The following is a 19,287-nucleotide window of genomic DNA, read 5'->3' on the forward strand; positions in this document are numbered from 1 at the left end:
CCCAGTGTATGGCAGGGGGCAGCTGTTGACAAACCTACATTCTCAGTATCCTGAGGTTAAGGGGAGGCTTTGGCCTCCTTCGAGTCAGTCAAGAGCACTGCTGGAGCAGGGAGTGGGACAGCCTGAGGAAACAGAGCCGTTATCCCATTATTCCATAAGCTTCTGTCCCATTGGGCTCCCAGGGAAGCTGCCCCGAGGCTGCCAGAGCTGCAGGAGCGTTTGGACAGCGCTCTCAGGGATGCCCAGGCTGGGGTTGTTGGGGTGTCTGTGCAGGGCCAGGGGCTGGACTTGAGGATCCCTGTGGGTCCCTTCCCACTCAGGATATTCCAGGATTCTGTGATTGCATCTTACTGGACACAGCAGAGCAGCAAAGGCAGTTTTTGCATGTGAAAATGATATTCTTTGCCCCCAATTAATTAACAGCGATGTTGCTGAAGGAACACTAAGAAATTTTACTGTTAATTAAGTAGTCCAAGTGTCCTGCATAGTGCCACTGTTTGGGCAGGTTTTCCAACAGTTTTCCATAGAAACATCCCTGAGGGTGACACAGCCCTGACAGCGACACACAGGCAGCACAGCTACAACTCGGATTTTCCCCTGAAGAGATTCAAACCTTGCATTACAGCCAAACATTCTAGCAAGATGAAATTGGGCACTAAGCAGTGAGAAAACAGTGACCCTGTTCTCACACAGAGGAAGTTTGTTTGTAAATTCTGGTCTTTGTGAAAAGGGATGAACTTTTCTCCCGAGTCTGAGTCATCTGTGACTGAGTGGCAGAGACCAGAGCAAAATAATCCTCACTCTTCCTTTTTCTAACAGCTAAAACCTCTCATCTAAAGGGTTGTGGGAGGGGTCTTCTAACAGTTAAAAACTCTTGCCTAAAGGGTTGTGTTTGGGGGTTGTTTCATCACTGATTTTTGTCCACAAATAAATAGATCTATGAATTGAGGATACGATACAGGTTCTTTTTCTACTCAAACCCCGCCTTAAGAACTGAGCAGCTCTCTGAACCCCTGGTTTTCACCCTGGTACAAAGAAAGACACCCAGGATTTGGGGCCGCCCTTCCTCAAGCCCCTAGATTAAGCCAGAAAAGCTTAAAAACCAGACCATTTAAGGGGTCCATGAATTGATGTTAAAAACCCCAACTCCTTTCTTCAAACTAAATTTCAGGAATCTGTTACCATGAAACTATGCTAGCTATGAAAAGCTAACTGTATCCATGAGGCCACAGCAATCTAGGAATGATGAGCCTAAAATCAACACATCACTAAGAGTAGCTCAAGAGCTGTAATTGATATAAATAAATCATCAAACCCAGCATCCTAGCAGCCAGTGGTTGATTCCCAAGGAACCTGCACAGGAAAAGAGGCAAACACATGGCAGACCTGCCTCAGGACACACAGTCCAACAAGCTGAAGACATAACACTGTGCCCAGAGCAACTGTGGCTGCCCCTGGATCCCTGGAAGTGTCCAAGGCCAGGCTGGAGGGGGCCTGGAGCAACCTGGGATAGTGGAAGGTGTCCCAACCCAAACCAGTCTGTGATTCCATAGTTCTATAGCCCAAAACCAAACCAGGAGTCTGGTCTTAAGAATGTGGACTAAGAAGGTAACACACACACACACACAGGAAAAACCAACCCAACCCCCCAAAAATCATTCACTTGGTTTATTTTGTACACCAGGTTTATAAATTACTCCCATCAAGGCAAGAGGTGCTGGGAAAGTGCTCAGAGGAAGTGGTCAGTGAAGATGAGTTTGCTCATGGGAGAGAGAGACACACACCCCACAACTTGCAGAATCTGTATTGGGCATTTCAGGGTCACCCCCAAGCAGGGTCTCAGCGGACGGATGGCTCCAAACACTCCCTCCAGCAATAACATTCCTACAACAAACACAGAGCAGTTGTTAGCAGAGCTTCCTGCACAGTGCCACAGCAGCCAACATGAGAGACTTCAAAAGCCTCCAGTACCCAGGCAAGAAGTTTCTGGTACAGGAGCTGATCCAGGTGCAGGTGTGCAGGCCTGGAATCGCTTTGGAAGGGAGCACAGGCCACCACAGACACATTCCCTTTGTCAGCTCCTCTTCCCACAGGGTTGATACAATGTTCTTACTCCACAACAGAAAACACAAACTGCTGGCTCAGGAATAGAGCTGTGTTCCTACTACTGACCATTTTTAAGTAAAGAAAGCCCTTAAAAGGTAATTTAATTGCCTCTACATAACCTGAGAGCTTTTCCACTTGAAAACTTTTCTCCATCCAGGTTGGATGGGGCTTGGAGCAACCTGGGACAGTGGAAGGTGTCCCTGCCCATGGCCATGAACTGAATGGACTTTAAGGACCCTTCCCACCCAAACCATTCTGTGATTTTATGGTTCTATGACTTGTCTGTCAACATCCCGATGACCCAAAATGCTTCCAGTTCAGCTGACTTCCATGACAAGTTTCATTCCTCTTTTGGTTACAGAAGGATCTGTGCAATACCAAGTCTGCAAACAGTAAATTGTTTAAACTGCAACAACTATTGCTGAAAAAAAGACTTTAAAAGTACTGTCTGTGCTTTCCAAACTGACTGACTTCCCTACAAAATACAGTGAAGCTGGAACACAAATAGCTCACTTTCATTAATCAACATTTAGATGTAACTGTTATTCTTACCAGAAGAAACAAACATTGAGGTAGACAGTTTCCTCTGGACTCAAGAGGTTTCCCATTAGCATCCTTTAATGATAGGGAAAAATCCTCCTGACTCCCTTCTACCTGCAGCAAGGAATACAGAAATCCAAAGCCTGCCTACTAGAAAAAACATGCAGTTAGAGCCCCAACAGAAGGATTGTCTAATTGCTGCTCCAGCTTTAGGAATGGTCAGACTTCCAGAACATTCAGAACAGCACTTCTGATACACATCTGAAGAAGGAAAATAACCAAAACCTTGAGAAAGCAAATCTTCCAAGGAATTTGTGGAATACAATAACCAGCTCTGAAAACTCAATTTACTTTTAATGCCAGTTACAAGGAGCAGAAAGGAGTCTGAATTTGCCTACTCACAAAACTAGTCCTGAGCTCATAGCCCTTCTGCTCAGGAACAGAAGTAAACAGGTATGTCCAATGTTCCAGATAAGCTTGATTTGACCTCTTAAGAACCACATCATGTTGTGGAAAACCCACCACTTGCAAAGTGACCACCTGAAAAACATATGCTAAAGAATATTTCATCCTTCTGGTGCTCTGTGAAGCTCCATTAAAAAAAAAAAAGAAAAAGAAAAAAAAATCTGAATAATCAAATTGAGAAGTTTGGGACAAAAAATATGATCATGCCCCAAGCACAGAGGAAACATCCACTGTCACACCAACACAGGGTTATTGTGTTCAAGTGTCCCAGGCCAGGTTGGACAGGGCTTGGAGCAACCTGGCATAGTGGAAAGTGTCTCTGCCCCTCAGGGGCAGGGGGTGAACAGGATGAGCTTTAAGGTCCTTCCAATCCAAACCTGTCTCGGATTCTGTGATTTTATGGTTCTATTACTTCAGCCAAGAGATGCACAAACAAAACTCACCATTAGAGGGAAGCTCAGTCTTCAGTTTTGTACTTGCCGCCGATGTAGGGAACGTACTGCAACACCAGCTTCCAGTCTGTGGCCCAGATCACACCAACACCGGCCACACCACCCCATGTCAGGATAGTGGGGGTCCTAAAGAAGAGACACACACCCAGGTAAACAACAAATTACCACTGTGAAAGGCTTGGCGGATGCTCATGGCTGAAGTACCTGAGAAAGTCACTTCAATCAAAAAAGAGCTTAGAATTCCAGAATATCCTGAGCTGGAAGGGACCCTCAGGGATGATCAGTGCAGCCCCTGGCCCTGCACAGACACCCCAACAACCCCAGCCTGGGCATCCCTGAGAGCGCTGTCCAAACGCTCCTGCAGCTCTGGCAGCCTCGGGGCCGGGCCCATTCCCTGGGGAGCCTGGGCAGTGCCCAGCAGCCTCGGGGGGAAGAACCTTTCCCTGAGCTCCATGGCCAGCCCTGACCCAGCTCCAGCCGTTCCCTGGGCTCCTGTCCCTGTCCCAGAGCAGAGCTCAGCCCCTGCCCCTCCGCCTCCCCTCGGGAGGAGCTGCAGCCCCCAGGAGCCTCCCCTCAGTCTCCTCTGCTGCAGCTGAACGAGCCAAGTGCCCTCAGCCGCTCCTCAGACCTTCCCCAGCTCCGTGTCCCTCCTTTGGACACTCTCCAACAGCTTTGGACCCTTCTGATCTTGTGGTGACCGAAGTGGATACAGAAATACTGAAACAACCTCACAGACATGGAACACCATCAGTCCTCAGGGCAGCCAAGATATTTTACAGGAAAAGAGTCATAGTCTTTTACTTAAAAAGACTACTACTCAACAAAGAGAAGACACACTGCCATACAGTGCTGCAGCTACATCCCCTCGGTTCTGGCCCGCCGAACAATTCGTTTTGCCTCTCACAACCCTGCAAGAGGCACCCACGGGCACTGCTATATTTATAGATGTGAAATACAGCAGCCCTTTCCCCGGCTCCTCAGCCCCTCAGCCCCGGCCCGAGGGAGAGCGGGGAAGCCGCGGGCAGGGCTTCGGGAAGCCCTTCAGGCTCCCACAGTGCGCGCTGAGTGCGCGGCCCTGCCCGGAGGACGCGGTGAGGGGACCGCGGAGCCCCGGGCCGGACGGACAGACCCGGGCGGAGCGAGCAGAGCCCGAGCGGAGCGGGTAAACCCGGGGTCGGGGCGGGCAGGCCCCAGGCAGCCTCAGGGCTGGGTGGGCAGCCCGGTCCCTCCTCACCAGTTCTGCAGCAGCTGGACGTAGCGCGGCCCCAGCAGTTGGTTCAACATGGCGATGGCGCCGCCTCAAAGTGACCCCGAGCGCCGGGGCGGCGGCGGCGGCGGGGCCGCTCCGAGCACGCGCGGGGTGGAGCGGGGCGGGGCTGGAAGCGAAACGGGCCCCGCGCGGTGCTGAGGGGCCGCGGCAGCACGGGCCTGAGGGGACGTGGGGACTGAGGAGACACGAGCCAAGGGGACACCAGCCCTGGTGACACACGAGCCTTGATGGGACACGAGTCTTAAGAAGACGGGCTTGTCTCTGTGCTGGAGGGGGGACACGAGCGGGCCGAGGAGACGGGTTGTCCCCACACCGGAGAGGGGACACGAGCCCTGGAGGGACAGTCTGTCCCCACGCTGGGGAGGGACAAGAGCCCTGACACGAGCCCTGAGAGGACATGAGCCCTGAGGGAACACGGGCCGAGAGTACGGGCTGTCCCCACACCGGAGAGAGGACACCAGCTGCCCTGAGGGAACAGGCTGCCCCTGCGCTGCAGAGGGGACATGAGGCCTGTCTTCGCACCGGAGAGGGAGCACGATCTCTGGCATGAGCCCTGAGGGGACAGGATGTCCCCACCTGGGGAGGGGACACCGGCCCTGAGGGGTGGCATTGTTCCCGCACTGAGCTGGGACTGCTGCTCAGCCTCATGTGCTGGAGGGAAGTGGCCCCTTCCCAAAGTGGTTTCCCCCGAGCCCATCAGGGCCTCCACAAACCCTCCTCTCATGGCCACTCAGTCTCCCCCAACAGGAGAGGGAGTTTCCAGCCAGGTTTTTCAGGAGAGGGTCATAAAATCACCATCAATTCCATCATGTTCCCCAGGCTCTGCTCAAAGCCTGCTCAGCAGAACACTGGAGCAGATATCCCAGAGAAGCTGTGGCTGCCCCATCCCTGGAACTGTCCAAGGCCAGGTTGGACTGGGCTTGGAGCAACCTGGGATAGTGGAAGGGGTCCCTGCCCATGGGATGAGCATTAACGTCCCTTACAACCCAAACCATTCCATGATTCTGTGATTCTCTGTCCGGCATGACACGGTATTTGCCCACAGGATCTGGTAGTCTCATCCCAGCTCATCTCCAGCTGATAGTGACTCATCTCTAGGGAGGGAGTGCTGGCAGGATCCTCCAGCTCTGCCTCAGTTGGTGGCCACTGCTCAGGTCTTGGGAAGCTGTATGCTCTCAGCAACTCCTTTGTGCTGCTCCTTGTTCCTGTCCTCACCGGCTCTCCCAGCCCAAGCCTGCTCTGGACACCAGCACTCGCCTGCTTTACTCTCCACTTCGTACAGCTGTTGGGCATCCATCTTCCAGGCTGCTCCCAAGCCCACACTTCTCCCTTGTCTGGATCTGAGTTGTAAACTGCTGGCACCGGCTGCCCAGGCCAGTGGTGGAGTCACCATCCCTGGAAGTGTTCAAAAAATGTGTGGATGTGGCTCTTGAGGACATTTTTAGTGGTGAACATGGTGCTGCTGCTGGGTTAATGGGTGGACTGGGTAACCTTCAAAGTCTTTTCCAGTCTTAATGATTCTGTGATTTTATGATGGAGTCTAAGGAAGGACTGTCATTCCATGCACTCAGAGCAGCTTGGGAAGGGCAGAGCTGGCTCACTGCTGAGAGGGGGAACCCAAGGCTCAGGGAGATTTAACCAGCCACTGCCAGAGCCACTCCTCAGCCAGTCTGGACTGTTTGTCCTGCTCTGTGCAGACAAGCCCCGAGCCAGAGCAGCACAGTAAAACACAGGCAGCAATTGCCTGGGGAAGGAAGGCTACTCCAGGCAGATGCCTCATCTCTGGAAGTGTCCAAGGCCAGGTTGGATGGGGCTTGTGGTCCAGTGGAAGGTGTCTCTACTTGTGGCAGGGAGTGGAATGAGATGGGCTTTATGGTCCTTTCCAACCCAAATCTATCTGTAATTCTGTGAAAGTCCTGGGGATCGTTGGAGCCTGAAGGACAGGAGAATGGAGCCAGGTGGGGGTCGGGCTCTGCTCCCAGGGAACAGGGACAGGATGAGAGGAAACAGCCCCAGGTTGTGCCAGGGAAGGTTTAGGTTGGATATCAGGAAAATTTTCTTCCCAAGAAGGATTGTCAGGTATTGGAACAGGCTGCCTGGGGCAGAGGGGGGCAGTCACCATCCCTGGAAGTGCTCAACCAATGGACGTGGTGCTTGGGGCATGGGTTAGTGGTGAGCTGACAGTTGGACTTGATAATCTTAAAGGTCTTTTTCAACCTTAACGACTCTGATTTGATGAATTTCTCTCATCACCAGTCTGTGCTGGGCTCCTGGGAGGGGCTGGGGGCATTTAACTGGATTTCCCACTTGTGGCTGCTCCCCAGGGACAGAGGCAAGGAAACAACAGTGATACAGGGGGGCAGGATCCACACCCAGAGCAAGTATCTGAAAACCTGTCTGGTGTTTTCTTTCTTTTTTTGTTTTTTAGTACAAGGCAAAGCCTTTATTCCAACTTTTTATTCCTAGGAATACAACATCTGAAGGACACACATGGGGAAAAAAAAAGTAATATTGTTATAAAATGTCACATTTATTGCTACATTACTGTTATATACAGGACAGTTCTCAAAATCTACTTTAAAAAAGTTAGGATTATTTAAAAATTCCAAATAATCCAGCCAGCTGTTTTGACACTTGTATAAAATTATTTAAAAAAATGAAAACAATTCATATCTTGAGGCACTCAGAAACACAATTTCATCCCCCAATTGTGATTCATTTCAAAGAGCAACGCATTTCCCACCCCCAAATACTTTATTTTTTTATTTTTTTTGCTGGGTTAGGCATATATATATATATATTTACTATATATATAGTTCAAAACTATAATGTGTATCTGATTTAAGAACAAGGATTTCAGCCACTTAAGTACATCTGGATTTACAGGTAGGCAGCATAAACATCAAAAGCAAGGACCATTTTTTATTTTAAAGGCCAAAAACCAAAAACAACCCAAAACTTTCTACAGGGTTAAAAATAAACAACTTCTGGAGGCATCTCCCATCTGCTCTCCCACCCCCCATTCCTACAAAAATATAGAGAAAGAACATCCCAGGAACGCTTTGTTTCCCTGGAGAGCCGGAGCCCTCGGCACCCAACGGGTCATTCCCACGCGTGGGGCTGGCATCCTCCCTGTCCTGCCTCACCAGGTGCCTGTTTCCCCTCTCCTGGCACACGGCTGGTGCGTGGCTTGCCATGGCTCCTTCCCTCCCTAGTGGCTCCGTGTTACAAGGTTTGCTCAAAAGCTGGTGGGTTCAAGTGATTTGGGAAGATGCGGGCCCGGCAAGGGGGACCCGTGGTGTCCCCACTCACTGCTGCCAGGAGCTCCACGGCTCCCCCGGGCACAGCCCAGGGATGCGGGGCACGGGGATGCTCTTTGGCAAAAGGCCTCGGTACCAGGACACCCCCTTTGGAAGCAGAAACCCCTTTGCTCTCCTGAGCTGGTGCTGCAGCCACGCAGAGCCAAGGTGGGAAGGGAGAGCCCGGAGGAGAAGGAGGGGTACAAAACCAGGGGAACAGAGATACCAGTGTGGAGACCCACGGCAGGACTGCCTTTGGCCCTGAGCCGGGCTGCAGATGGACACACAAGGTTTGGCAGAAGGTCACGTGGAGCCTGCACCACCCTCCTAACCAGAGCCCAGCTCCCCGTGGGAGTCCTGCAGGCCAAGGCACAGCAGTGCCGGCTCCCCAGAAGGGCTGAATTGTCCTGGAAATCAAAGTACAGAGCACCAGGTCCCCCGACACCTGCCCCAAGGGCCGGAAGAGGCCGCTGTGCTGTGGGACACCAGCAGCATCCACTCCCAAATCCTCCCGCCTGCATCCCAGCCGATGGGCAGCTGCTGGCTTGGGCTGCCCCTCTGCAAAGGGAAACAGCTCAGAGATGCTGGCTGGAGAGACTGGGGAGCGTGGGAGGAAGGCAAACACTCCTTCAGGCCTGAGGCAGCTGAAAGAAGAGCAGCCCAGCCAAGCCTGAGGCTCAGGCGTTAGAACAGAGCAGTCTGGGCAGCAACAAGGTGGGACAGAGCTTCTCCCTTCAGGGGGCTGGGGGGGCGAAGGATGCTGGCAGCGCCCCACCAGCATCGAACAGAAGGCACAGGAGGGTGAAGGGTGCGTGAAGGAGCCCCAGGACCAGGCCTTGCCCCCTCCAGTTCAGTGCTCAGTATGAGCTGGCTGTTCCTACAGTCTCATCTGCCCCCTCCCAGCTCCAGGGCACAGGTCTTGAAATGCTTTTGGAGCTGCTGGGAGTGAAGCTGGACCCTGAGGGCAGCAGGGAGCAGGAACTCGGCAATCAGGGACAAGAGCAGAGTGAACAGGCTGGGCTGGGATCTGCAGAGCCCCGGGAGAGGGGAGAGGGATAAGATTTGCATAGGATTTAACAGGGCAAAGACCTTGTGCAAGCTCAGGGTACAGAAAACAGGCCTTGCTATTGCTGGTGTCGGGCAGGAATGGGGGAGTCCAGTGGCCAGGGCTTGCTCTGGGTTAGCCAGCACTGCAGGCTAGGGGCTGAAGGCTTGTTCTGGCCCAGCTCCATCCCCAGCTTTGCTTCACCTCCCAAAACCCACGGGTGGAACTGGAGCTGGCCTGGGGTCCCCAGGATAGCACAGCAGGGCCTGCAAGAGGAACTTGGGTTCCACTGGCTCCAAAGTTGGCAGCAAAGCTCAGAGGGTTGGGGGTTTCCAAAGCCTCCTGTTTCTCAAGCCCCCACAACTGGAATCACCCAGCAAGGGCCCGAAGGCTCTGCTGGCTTCAGTGGGGACACTGGTGAGACACAAAGGACCTTGGAGAGCAGTTTCTGCACCGAGTCTGGAATTGCAGCCTCCTGAGGAAACCCCAGTTAGGTTCCATCCTTCCTGCCAACACACCTCTGTGGGACAGCTGTGAAAGCAGGGGAGCAGAGAGCCACGAGAGAGGCTGGCTGGGGCTGAACTCCAGGCAGGCTGTGAGTAGGTCTGCCGGAGGGTCACGGGCAAACAGCTGGAATTCTGCTCCCTGGGGCTGTGAGCAGGAGCAGCCAGGCTGCCACTGCTGCCTGAGCACCGGCCCACGGGAGGCTGCAGCTGCTTTGCTCTGGGGCAAAAGCAGGTGAAAAGGGAGAAAGAACAAAAATCTGCAATTTGACTGTTCATAGACTGGATTCCAGACACTCCCCAGTACTGTGGCATGTACAGCTTGTGTGCAGGGAGGCAGGGGGCTGGCTGAGGAGGCCCTTGGGCTGGGGACCCCAGACATAAGAAATGTCCCATGGCAGTGTCCCAGTTCTGCTGCTTCACTGGGATGCAGCCTGGGAAAAGAGGAACTAGAAGCTGCACAGAAGGGCAGGCAGCCCCCTGGTCTGATGAAGGAAGCTTTGGGGGGGCTCAGTGGCCCCCAAAGAGGAGGGCACGTGTCCCCAGGAGCAGCCATGCAAGCAAAGGCTGAGACAGGAAAGAGAAAATGGAATAAATGGCACCCTATAGCATGTCACCCACCTGTGACACCTCTCCTGGCACTGGTGTGGGGGACACGCAGACAGGCAGGTTTGGGGATCTGTAAGATCCCAAGTGGAATGGAGCAGAGCTGCAGGCTGGGCAGGGCACAGACCTGGCTCTTGCTGACCACAACACCTAATGACAAGAGTTTCATGGCTACAGGGTGACATTTTGGGGCTGGGCTGGTGGTTTTTGGGGACAGCACCCAGCAGTGGTTGTTTTCAGAAAAGCCACTTCCCCTGGCAGGTTACAGGCACCATGTTCACACCGAGCCAAACACGCTGGCAAGACAAAGGAATTTTTCCTTGCTGCTCTTCCCAGTTGTTCCCTGAGCACCTGGAAAGCAGAGATGCCACTGAGGCCACACTGGGCTGGCACACAAAGCTCTCACCCTGTGCCATCGAGGCAGCTCCAGAGACAGCACTGCCACCCCCTACATTGTGCTTTTGAGATGATCTCTTCAAACCCTGGCTCTGAGGGCTTATGCTCAAGGATCTTCACCCAAGCCTTGCCATGGAAGGAAGCTGGCCGGGTTTGCTGTCAAAATAACATCTTAAACCGCCTAAATGCAGCTGAAAAGCCCCATTTTTGTTGCAATGCCTGGGGATTCAGGGATGGTGAGAAAGGCTCTGGCTCATCAGGATTCCCTCCTGGCCTTCAGGACTTGGAGGGGATGAAGTTCAGCAAAATTGTGCACAACTCATAAATCTTCTCAGATTTCCAATTTTGTTGCATTTATGGATTTTTCTTGACTAGTCCCTTTAAGTCCAGTTGTCCATGACTGCCACCTCCAATTCTTGGGGCAAAATCAAAGGGTTTGGGAAGCACTTTTAAATATTTTTTGTAGGGTTTCAAGCTTTCCAGGGCTGGGACACTGCTCCATCCCTCCCAGTCCTGGGGAATTGTTCCATCCCGCCCTGGTCCTGGGACACCGCTCCCTCCCTCCTGGCCCTGGGACAGGGGCACTGAGCCAGCCAAAACCCCTGAGCAGTGGGTACTGTGCAGCCCCAGCACGGTCTCACCAGTGCAGCAGGAGCTCTCATGGATGAAACAAAAAGCAGCTGCTGAGCCCTCCGATTTGCACTCCAGAGCATGAATGGGAGTCAAGGCTGTCACACACAGAGGAAAACCTCATCCATCTCCCTGCGCGCTGCTTCGGCAGCCAGAAGAACCCAAGGGAGGGAAGTGGTGTAACCTGACGAGCTGATTAGGCCAAAATGTGTCTGTTGACACAGGCAAGAAGAACCTGGGCTACTGGAACCACTGAGCTTTGCTGGCCTTCCCAGGGACAGAGCTGGGGCTGCTGAGGTCTCACTCATTGGCAGCAGCAATCTGGGGAAAGCCAGGAGCACCCAAAAGCTTCAGAGCGATGCTTGGATGTTGGGGAGCCCCAGGGTAGGGCCAGGGGCAGCAGGGACAGTCCCATCCTGCCCTGGCACTTGGAGTGGCTCTGTTTGGAGCTGCTCTAGGTGCTGAGGCCACAGTGCCCAGGTGTGGGTGGGAGATAAGCACTGCCCTGAGCACTTCCAGCAGGGTTTGCCAGAGCACAAAGCACAGCCATGAGCATGGAGGAGCACCAGGTTATGCCAAAGCCTGGGGTTGCTGGGAAGTGCCATAGGACCTAATCCTGTTTGCCAGTCCCTCCCTTTCCCCGTGCCAAAGCAACACAGCTTCCCCAGGAGCCCAGGCTGGAGCAGCACAGGGGAGAGACGGACCCTGCAGGGGAGAGGGGGGTCCCCACATCCCCCCAGACCAGCACCCGTGTCCCATGCACCATCCTGCCTGACTGGGCTCTGCAGAGCTGGGAGGAACCAGGCACAAAATGTTTCAGAAGGGGAAGGAGAGGGAAGAAACAAGAGTAGATTCCTGCTGGATGTTTTTCCATGGCCATCTCCAGACAGGCTGCTGCAGCTCAGCACTGCCCAGCACCTCTTTGTTTGCTCCACACCTCCGGGGCACCCAGAGGGGCTGCCAGGGATCCTCCTCCTGCTGAGCACACCAGAGAGGTCTGGAGTGACTGGGAATCCCTCGGAGTGAAGGGATGGCTGGCCCAGCTTGGCTGCTGGAGCACATGGTGCGGGACAGGCGCTCCTGCTGCCCTCCTTCTCAGTGCCGAGAGAGAAGCCCACGTGCAGGTGACAGTGGCCACTCACATCCCATGGCACCGTGCTGAGCTCACTTTGCCTCCAAGGATGCTTGGGAGATGTGACAGCAGGGTGAGAAGCCACCCCTCTCCCCGAGCCAGCATTTTGCATTTCCAAGGGTGGTGGCTCCACTGCAAGGAGGAGGGATCCTGCTGCTGGTCATGGCTTTGCCGAGGGCTGGAGTGAACCAGGTCGCTGCTCCTTTCCTGCCTCCAGCATCCTCAGGTCTGCTGCTGCCCAGCTTCCTGGCCCTGTATCCTGCTGCTGCTGCCGTGCTCCGGCTGCCTCCGCCTCTTGCCAATGCTCCAGCTTTGTTCAGTTGGTCTTTGTTCAGCGCTGCTCCTGGAAGTGCTTCCGACAGCTCTGGCATGTGGGAAGAGGCTTCCCTCGTGCATCCATTGCTGCTCTGCTCACCTGGAAGCGCCTCAGTCCCTTGGTTCTCCTCCACTCGGGGCCTGCTCTCTCCCAGCAGCTCCTCCTCCCCACGGCGACGCTCTGGGACAGCCGTGGCCACGTCCTCTCCCACAGGGAACCGCGGGGCCTCGGGATCTCCGGGAATAAAGCAAACCTCGCCGAGCACCTCGGCCACCGCCCGGGAGGAGCGGGAGCACTGCTGCCACTTGCTTTGCTGTTTGACTTCCTTTTCCCAAATCAGAAGTGGCCGAAGCAAAGAGATGGTGAATTCAGCACATGAGTTTGTTTGTTTTTTGTCATGGAAGGTACAAGCCAGGCAAGGAAGAACATTCCCTCACTGTGGCTACATTCGCTTTTAGTGGCTTTCTGAGCCGAATCTGAGAATTCCTCTCTTTATATCCAGTCTCTCTTAATACAATTTTAATATTCTGGTTGATCCTAAAGATGCAACGTTAACTATAGAAACAGCAGCAGAAAAGCGGAGGGTACAAGACATGTTTTTATACAAAAAAAAATTTTTCGTTGCTTACAAAACATATGCAAAAGAAGCTAAAAAAAACCAAAAGGCATTGCTATTTGTTCTACATAAAAAATCTCATAACTAATGTTCTTTTTTTTTAAAAAAGAAATATCAAGCTTAGGCACAATTTTGCTGCTGGCTGCTTGTGAACAAGCCAAGAGAACACGCCACCCCCTCCTAACTGAGTGATATGTATTGACTGTTCTGCACTTTATACTTAAGGCAATTTTTTTGTTTCCGTTTTGTTTCTGACAAAGTGTTTTTTCCACCCCTTACGTCACGCCAGGATCCGTCTGCGTGTGTCAGTATGAGCAGTACTACAGTTTATGGTTCAGCAAGGTTGCAGGTCACACCGAGGGTTTTCTTCCTACAGATCTCCGTATCCAGAGGAACAAAAAGATCTACAAAGAAAATAATAATAAAAAAAGGAAAGTCTGAAGTGATAGAAACCCAAATGAGAATAAAACTGTGCTCCTTGCACAGGGGGCCCCAAGGCTCCTGCTGCAGCTTGTCCCTGCAGGGCTGGACAGGGCTGCAGCTGAGCTTTGTTTTGGTCAGGCCATCCCCAGGCACCCACTGGGGCAGGGGACACCAAGGGACTGTGTCCTCTCTGTGCACTCCATGGGATCAGCTCCTGACCTGCCACTCCTGGATCTGCTCAATCCCCCCACCATCTCTGCACTGCTTGGATAAACAGGCTCAGATGCTCCTGGGTTCTCTAAAAACAGGAACAGCCCATCGGAGCCTGTGCCTGCCACAGCCTCCCTGGGGGATTTTCACCTTCTCTGACTCTTGGCATTTCTGGGACCTGCCCATTCCATCTCATAGAGCTGCAAGGAAAAGGAGTTGCTGGTTTCCAGTAGCCAACTGGGGCAGGACTGGGAGGTGCAGAGCAGAGCTGAGCCCACTCAGAGAGCTCCAAAATCCCCCCATCCCACCAGTGGGGCTGCACCCTCCTGTGGGCCAGAGGCTTTGGGTGTCCATGGGGCACATGACACACAGAGAGAATCATGGAATGGGTTGGAGGAGACCTTAAAGTTCATCTTGTGCCACCCCTGCCATGGGCAGGGACATCTTCCACTGTCCCAGGCTGCTCCAAGCCCCGTCCAACCTGGCCTTGGATACTGCCAGGGATCCAGGGGCAGCCTCAGCTGCTCTGGGCACCCTGTGCCAGGCCCTGCCCACATGTGAGTCATTGATTTCAGGTAAATGAAGCAGGGCTGGTGCTGAGGGAGCGGGCTGAGCAGCCGGAGCAGAGCAGGGCATGTGGGCACAGGGCTGGGGATGTGGGATCACAGGTGGGGAACGGTACCTTTACATGTGTCCAACAGGGTTGTGACCGTCTCCTAAACCAGGATGTGAAGCTGAAAGTGTCATCTGGGGGTCTCCTACCACTCCGGACACTTTCTCCTCTTCCCGACGCTTCAAGCAGGCCGCTTTTGGGTTCAGATTGCGCTCTGTGCCCAAAACAGGAGGGGAGGGGAGCAAGCTCAGTGTGGGCAGCAGCACCCCAGAGGGACAGTGGGGACAGAGTCCCGGGCAGGCCCATGGACCGTGTGAGGAGATGGGCTCCGTGCACCGCTCGCTGCTCCCCACAGCGAATCCAGCCAGGCCCCTGCTCGAGCAGAACCCAGGCCCAGCTGCACCCCCACGCCAATTTAAACATGGCATCATGGAATGGTCTGGGTTGGAAGGGATGTTAAACCCCATCTTGTTCCAATCCCCTGCGATGGGCAGGGACACCTTCCACTGTCCCAGGGTGCCCCAAGCCCCCTCCAGCCTGGCCTTGGACACTGCCAGGGATCCAGGGGCAGCCCCAGCTGCTCTGGGCACCCTGTGCCAGGGCATCTCCATGTGCTTGTTACAGGAACCCCCAAGTGCCTCAGCCAGCACTCAGAGCTGAGGACTGAATTTTCCAAAGCTGCTTAATGGAATCCAGGTACCAAATTCCCATTAAGCATGAGCGGAGAGGGAGAGAGGAGCCTCAAATCCACCCTGGGCCGGGGCTGGGGAGAGATCAGCATCCAGAGGTGCTGCTGGCACTGCAAACACACACCTCACACCGAAAGCAGGAGTCAGGACAGAGAAGCATGAGCATGCAGAGACAGGGGGAGAGACAGGCCCCGAAATGCACCTGCCAGTGGTACCATACCTCGTACTTGCTGCTCCAGGCCCAGAATGACCTGCACCGCTTGCTGTAGGATGATCAGTTTGGTCTGTGCTTTGTCCGTTTTTAAGTGCATCTGGCACATGCGTCCCAGTTCTTTAAAGGCCTCGTTAATGTCCCGCACACGCACCCTTTCCCTGGCGTTATTGGCCATTCTCCTCTCCCGGTCCCTCAGATCTTTGTCCTCCAGTGACAAGGCCTCGTCTGTACTGCTGGGTTCATAGCACCACAGGGGTTAGTCAGGGGGTGGCACCGAGGGGGAGCTCTATGTTGCCGTGCTGGGAGTGCTCCAGGTGTCCACTGGAAACGGCCCAAACGGCCTCACTTTGCAAAGCCAATTCCTCTGGGTGCTTCCCAGAGCAGCCCAGGCTGTGTCACCTCTGCGAGCCAGGGGAAGGTGCTGCCAGCACAGGGCCAGGTGCCCAGGGGGCTGGAGGGGGCACTGGGGGCAAGGGCAGGCAGTGATGGAGCATCGCCACCGACACCTTCTACCCTCTGCAAAATTATGCCTTCCTGTTTGTTTTCGACTGAAAACTCACAGTTTGGGGGAAGGTCTCCACCAAGACCATAAAATTTGTCCCCCAAGGAAAGATTTTGGCAGGAAGCAAATCCCTCTTTGTAAGATTTCCTTCCCAGATTCCATCTGCAGCTCCCAGTGCAGGTGTTTGGAGCAGTGGTGGTGCTGCAGCAGCAGGAGCAGCCTGGCCTGGCACCCTCTTAGGGGCCAGGGCAGCATCAAGAGCAGGAGCCAGGGCTGCTCTGAGGATCAGACTCGGATGCAGACACTGAATCCCGATCTTTCCACACAGCCAGAAGCCCACCAGAAGGGGTGATTGTCTTTCAGGCACAGTCAGAAGCTCTGGGAGAGCCCCACTGCCGACAGCTCCCCAGGGATGCCCGACACAGGCAGGGATGGGGGGAAACAAAGTTGTGCTGGCAGCATCTTGAACCGTGGCCTTGCCCATTGCCTTGAAACCCCCAATTTAAGCCCAGACGACCTTCGCCCCCAGAGCAAAACTTCTTGCAGGAAGACACCTATCTGAGGAGGGTCCTTGGGTGAGAGCTGACACTGGGACAGCCTGTGGGGATAAGCCTTTAGCAAAGAGGGGCTGCAGAGTCAGAGCCTTCCTGGAGAGCCTCCGGACAGTGTACGGCCGTGTGAAGGGGGAGCAAGGGCTCCCGGGCAGGCATTGGCTTGTGTGGGACAGAGGGCTGCCCACTGTCCCTGCTGCACCCTCTCCTCGCTGCCTTGTCCCTGCCTGTGTCCCCTCCTCGCTGCCCCAGCTGGCACTGCCACCTTCTCTCCTCGCGCCCAGGACGGGCAGGGGGATGGGGCCATCCTGGCACCTGTGCCCCCCACAGCAGGATCCCAGGTCCTTCCTCCAGCACAGGCCAGTGGCTGCAGGTCCTTGCTGGTGGCCACAGTCCTGGCTGGTGGCCACAGTCCTGGCTGGTGGCTCCCCCAGCAGGGACAAGGCTCGGATGTCACAGCTGGGCAGGACAGAGCCGTCTCCCCACCACCAGCACGTACCACTGGCAGCTGGTACTGTGTGAGGAGGGGCTGCTTCGGCTGCCTTGTGCCCCTGGGGGTCACCAACCAGCCTAAAACTCCTCAGTCTCACCCTTCCCTTCCTGTAGCTTCTGTGGCAGCGGGAGGATCCTGGCAGCCCTGGCTGGGCACACAGGGACCTGACGGCCCCGCTCCCATGGCAGTGCTGCCAGAGGGGTGTGAGGGTGGGATTCTCTCCTGGAAAGCAGCACAAACCCACAGAGGGGACACTGCCTGTCTGCACTAACTGCTGAGGGAGCCTGCAGGGCTCAGCCACCTCCCTGGCTGCCTCCAGGAAGGGTTTAAAAAGGGACAAGCGTGGGAGACCAAAGTGAGCACAGTGCCAACTCTGCCTAAGCCCTGCCCCACCCTCGGTCCTGCCTGGCATCCACGAGCAGCAAGTACAAGGTAGAGTGGGACCACCGAGAGGTCACGGCTGGGGACTGTCTGTAGGAGATCGGAAAGAACAGAACCAAAAAATAAAAACTCGAAAAAAAAAAATCAAAAGAAAGGGGAAATTAAAAAAGAAGACAGGAAAAAATATACATGTTATGAAAGGCAAAAAATTACAAACTGAAGAGAGGCACAAAGGACTCCAACATCAAGGCACAGCAAGGCCAGCAGAGAGGAGCACAGCCAGGCACAGCCCCCGACGCGTGTTACGACAGCTCTGCAGAGAGAAAGGAGTTATCCTGCCCCGGCACGCCCGCCGCGGGCCGGAGCGGGAGCGGGGGCGGGAGCGGGGGCGGGAGCGGGGGCGGGAGCGGGAGCGGGAGCGGGATCATGCACTGCGGGGTGCGGGACAAAGCAGCCACGTCCTTGGAGCGGGACAGCCGCCCCTTGCTTCCCCTCCCTGGGATGGGCGCACACCCCATGGGTGCACACACCCCATGGGTGCACACGCGTGTGGAAGGAAGCGAGGGTGCCCTGAGGGTGTCCCGGTGAGGGGCAGAGCCTGCAGGTGCCCGCTGGCAGCTCCGGGCTCGGAATGCACAGTGGCCCCAGCTTGTGTCGGACACCAGCGAGTGCAGGCAGCGAGGGCTGCTCAGCCCAGGGCATCCTGCTGCCCTCACACAGCTCCCATGGTCCCAGGGCTCTGCCAGGTGCCACACTGTGGGGATAGGAGCGTAGAGCCCCGTCAGGCACACAGAAGGGACAGGAACGGGCTCTGTGCTTGGAGCAGCCCTTGGAGACGGCAGAGCTGGACCCCTCTGGGAGATTTCCTGGTGGGGTTTCTGACACTTTGCTGGCCAAGCACGGAGCGCTCCTGGCTGCAGGGAAGCAGGACGGCACAGGCGTCCCCGCGGGACCGGCATGCAGCACACGCGGTGGCAGCGGGGGACAAAGGAGAGAACAGCAGGGATGGATGCAAAAAAGGCAAAAAAAAAAAAAACAACATAAAAAGGACATCGACAGCCTTGGGTTGGTCCCCAAGGCCACAGGGGAGAGAGACAGTGCGAGGCACCACAGCACGTCACAGGAGACAGACAGACAGACAGCCCCGTGCCGATCAGATACGTAAAATATCACCACTCCGGGACCCTCACTGACCTCTAACTTGTTGCTCCAGGTTCAGTATGACTGATACGGCCTGGTGTAGGATTAGCAGTTTGGTCTGTGGTTTTTCGCTGTTTAGGTGCAGTTGGCACATGCGTCCGAGCTCTTTAAAGGCCTCGTTGATGTCACGAACCCGCAGGCGCTCACGGGCATTATTGGCGACCCTCCTTTCTCTCTCTCTCTCGGCTTTTTGCTCTGGGGGAAGAAGATCGTCCTCCTCATCCTCATCTTGACTAATGGTTTAAAATAAGAACGAGACAGGGACATTCCTCGCGTGCACTCTCAGCACTGGTCAACTCACAGACAAGAAACACACGGTGAGGCACCAAGATGCCGAGCCCCCCACGTGCCCTGCCAGGACCTGCTGGCCTGTGCCATACGCAGGCACACGCAGGGGCTTCGGAGAGAAGCAGTTAAGGCTCTTCTTCTGCCTCTTTTTTGTTGTGTTTTGTTTTTAAACAGCAAAGAAAGAAACCACAATGTGATTAAGGCCTGAGCTTGTTCCTGGGAGAGTGCAGGGCGGCCCAGACAAGGTGAAGGCCAACACTGGAATCCCCAGCTGGAATTTGGGATGACGAAGCCCTCTGCCTCCAGGGCAGGAGCGGGGCTGGTGCTGCCTCTCTGGGCACCATCAC

General features: G+C 54.8%; 2 protein-coding genes across 9 annotated transcripts in view; both read right to left on the reverse strand.

The window, feature by feature from the left end:
- Positions 1-1,653: 1,653 nt before the first annotated feature.
- On the reverse strand, positions 1,654-4,862 carry UQCR11 (ubiquinol-cytochrome c reductase, complex III subunit XI). Its single transcript, XM_082297873.1, has 3 exons — positions 4,798-4,862; positions 3,555-3,689; positions 1,654-1,884 (listed from the first exon to the last, which is right to left on the reverse strand). The coding sequence occupies exons 1-2, from the start codon at positions 4,845-4,847 to the stop codon at positions 3,569-3,571; spliced, it is 171 nt and encodes a 56-aa protein (XP_082153999.1). The 5' UTR covers positions 4,848-4,862; the 3' UTR covers positions 1,654-1,884; positions 3,555-3,568.
- A 2,486-nt stretch (positions 4,863-7,348) lies between these two features.
- TCF3 (transcription factor 3) overlaps positions 7,349-19,287 on the reverse strand; it is an 82,999-nt gene continuing 71,060 nt past the window's right edge. For 4 of the 8 annotated variants that reach the window (XM_082297962.1, XM_082297968.1, XM_082297963.1 and 1 more), the window contains 3 exons: positions 18,647-18,885; positions 14,692-14,836; positions 7,349-13,780 (listed from right to left, as the gene is read on the reverse strand). In XM_082297962.1, coding sequence (XP_082154088.1) covers positions 14,694-14,836; positions 18,647-18,885 — 382 coding nt within the window. In that variant the 3' untranslated portion in view covers positions 7,349-13,780; positions 14,692-14,693. Of the gene's footprint in view, positions 13,781-14,691; positions 14,837-15,531; positions 15,759-18,646; positions 18,886-19,287 lie in introns of those variants that run through there. The other 4 variants (XM_082297965.1, XM_082297964.1, XM_082297967.1 and 1 more) reach the window with 4 other exon arrangements.

Source organism: Coloeus monedula (genome assembly GCF_965178545.1).
Source record: "Coloeus monedula genome assembly, chromosome: 27".
NCBI lineage: Eukaryota > Metazoa > Chordata > Aves > Passeriformes > Corvidae > Coloeus > Coloeus monedula.

What these genes read in the sequence shown, in the direction of transcription:
- UQCR11 (XM_082297873.1), bottom strand. Translation starts at nt 4,847, where the DNA reads ATGTTGAACCAACTGCTGGGGCCGCGCTACGTCCAGCTGCTGCAGAAC. An exon ending in GTCCAGCTGCTGCAGAACTG is followed by an intron (nt 3,690 to 4,797) that starts GTGAGGAGGGAC and finishes TCTCTTCTTTAG; the next exon opens with GACCCCCACTATCCTGACAT.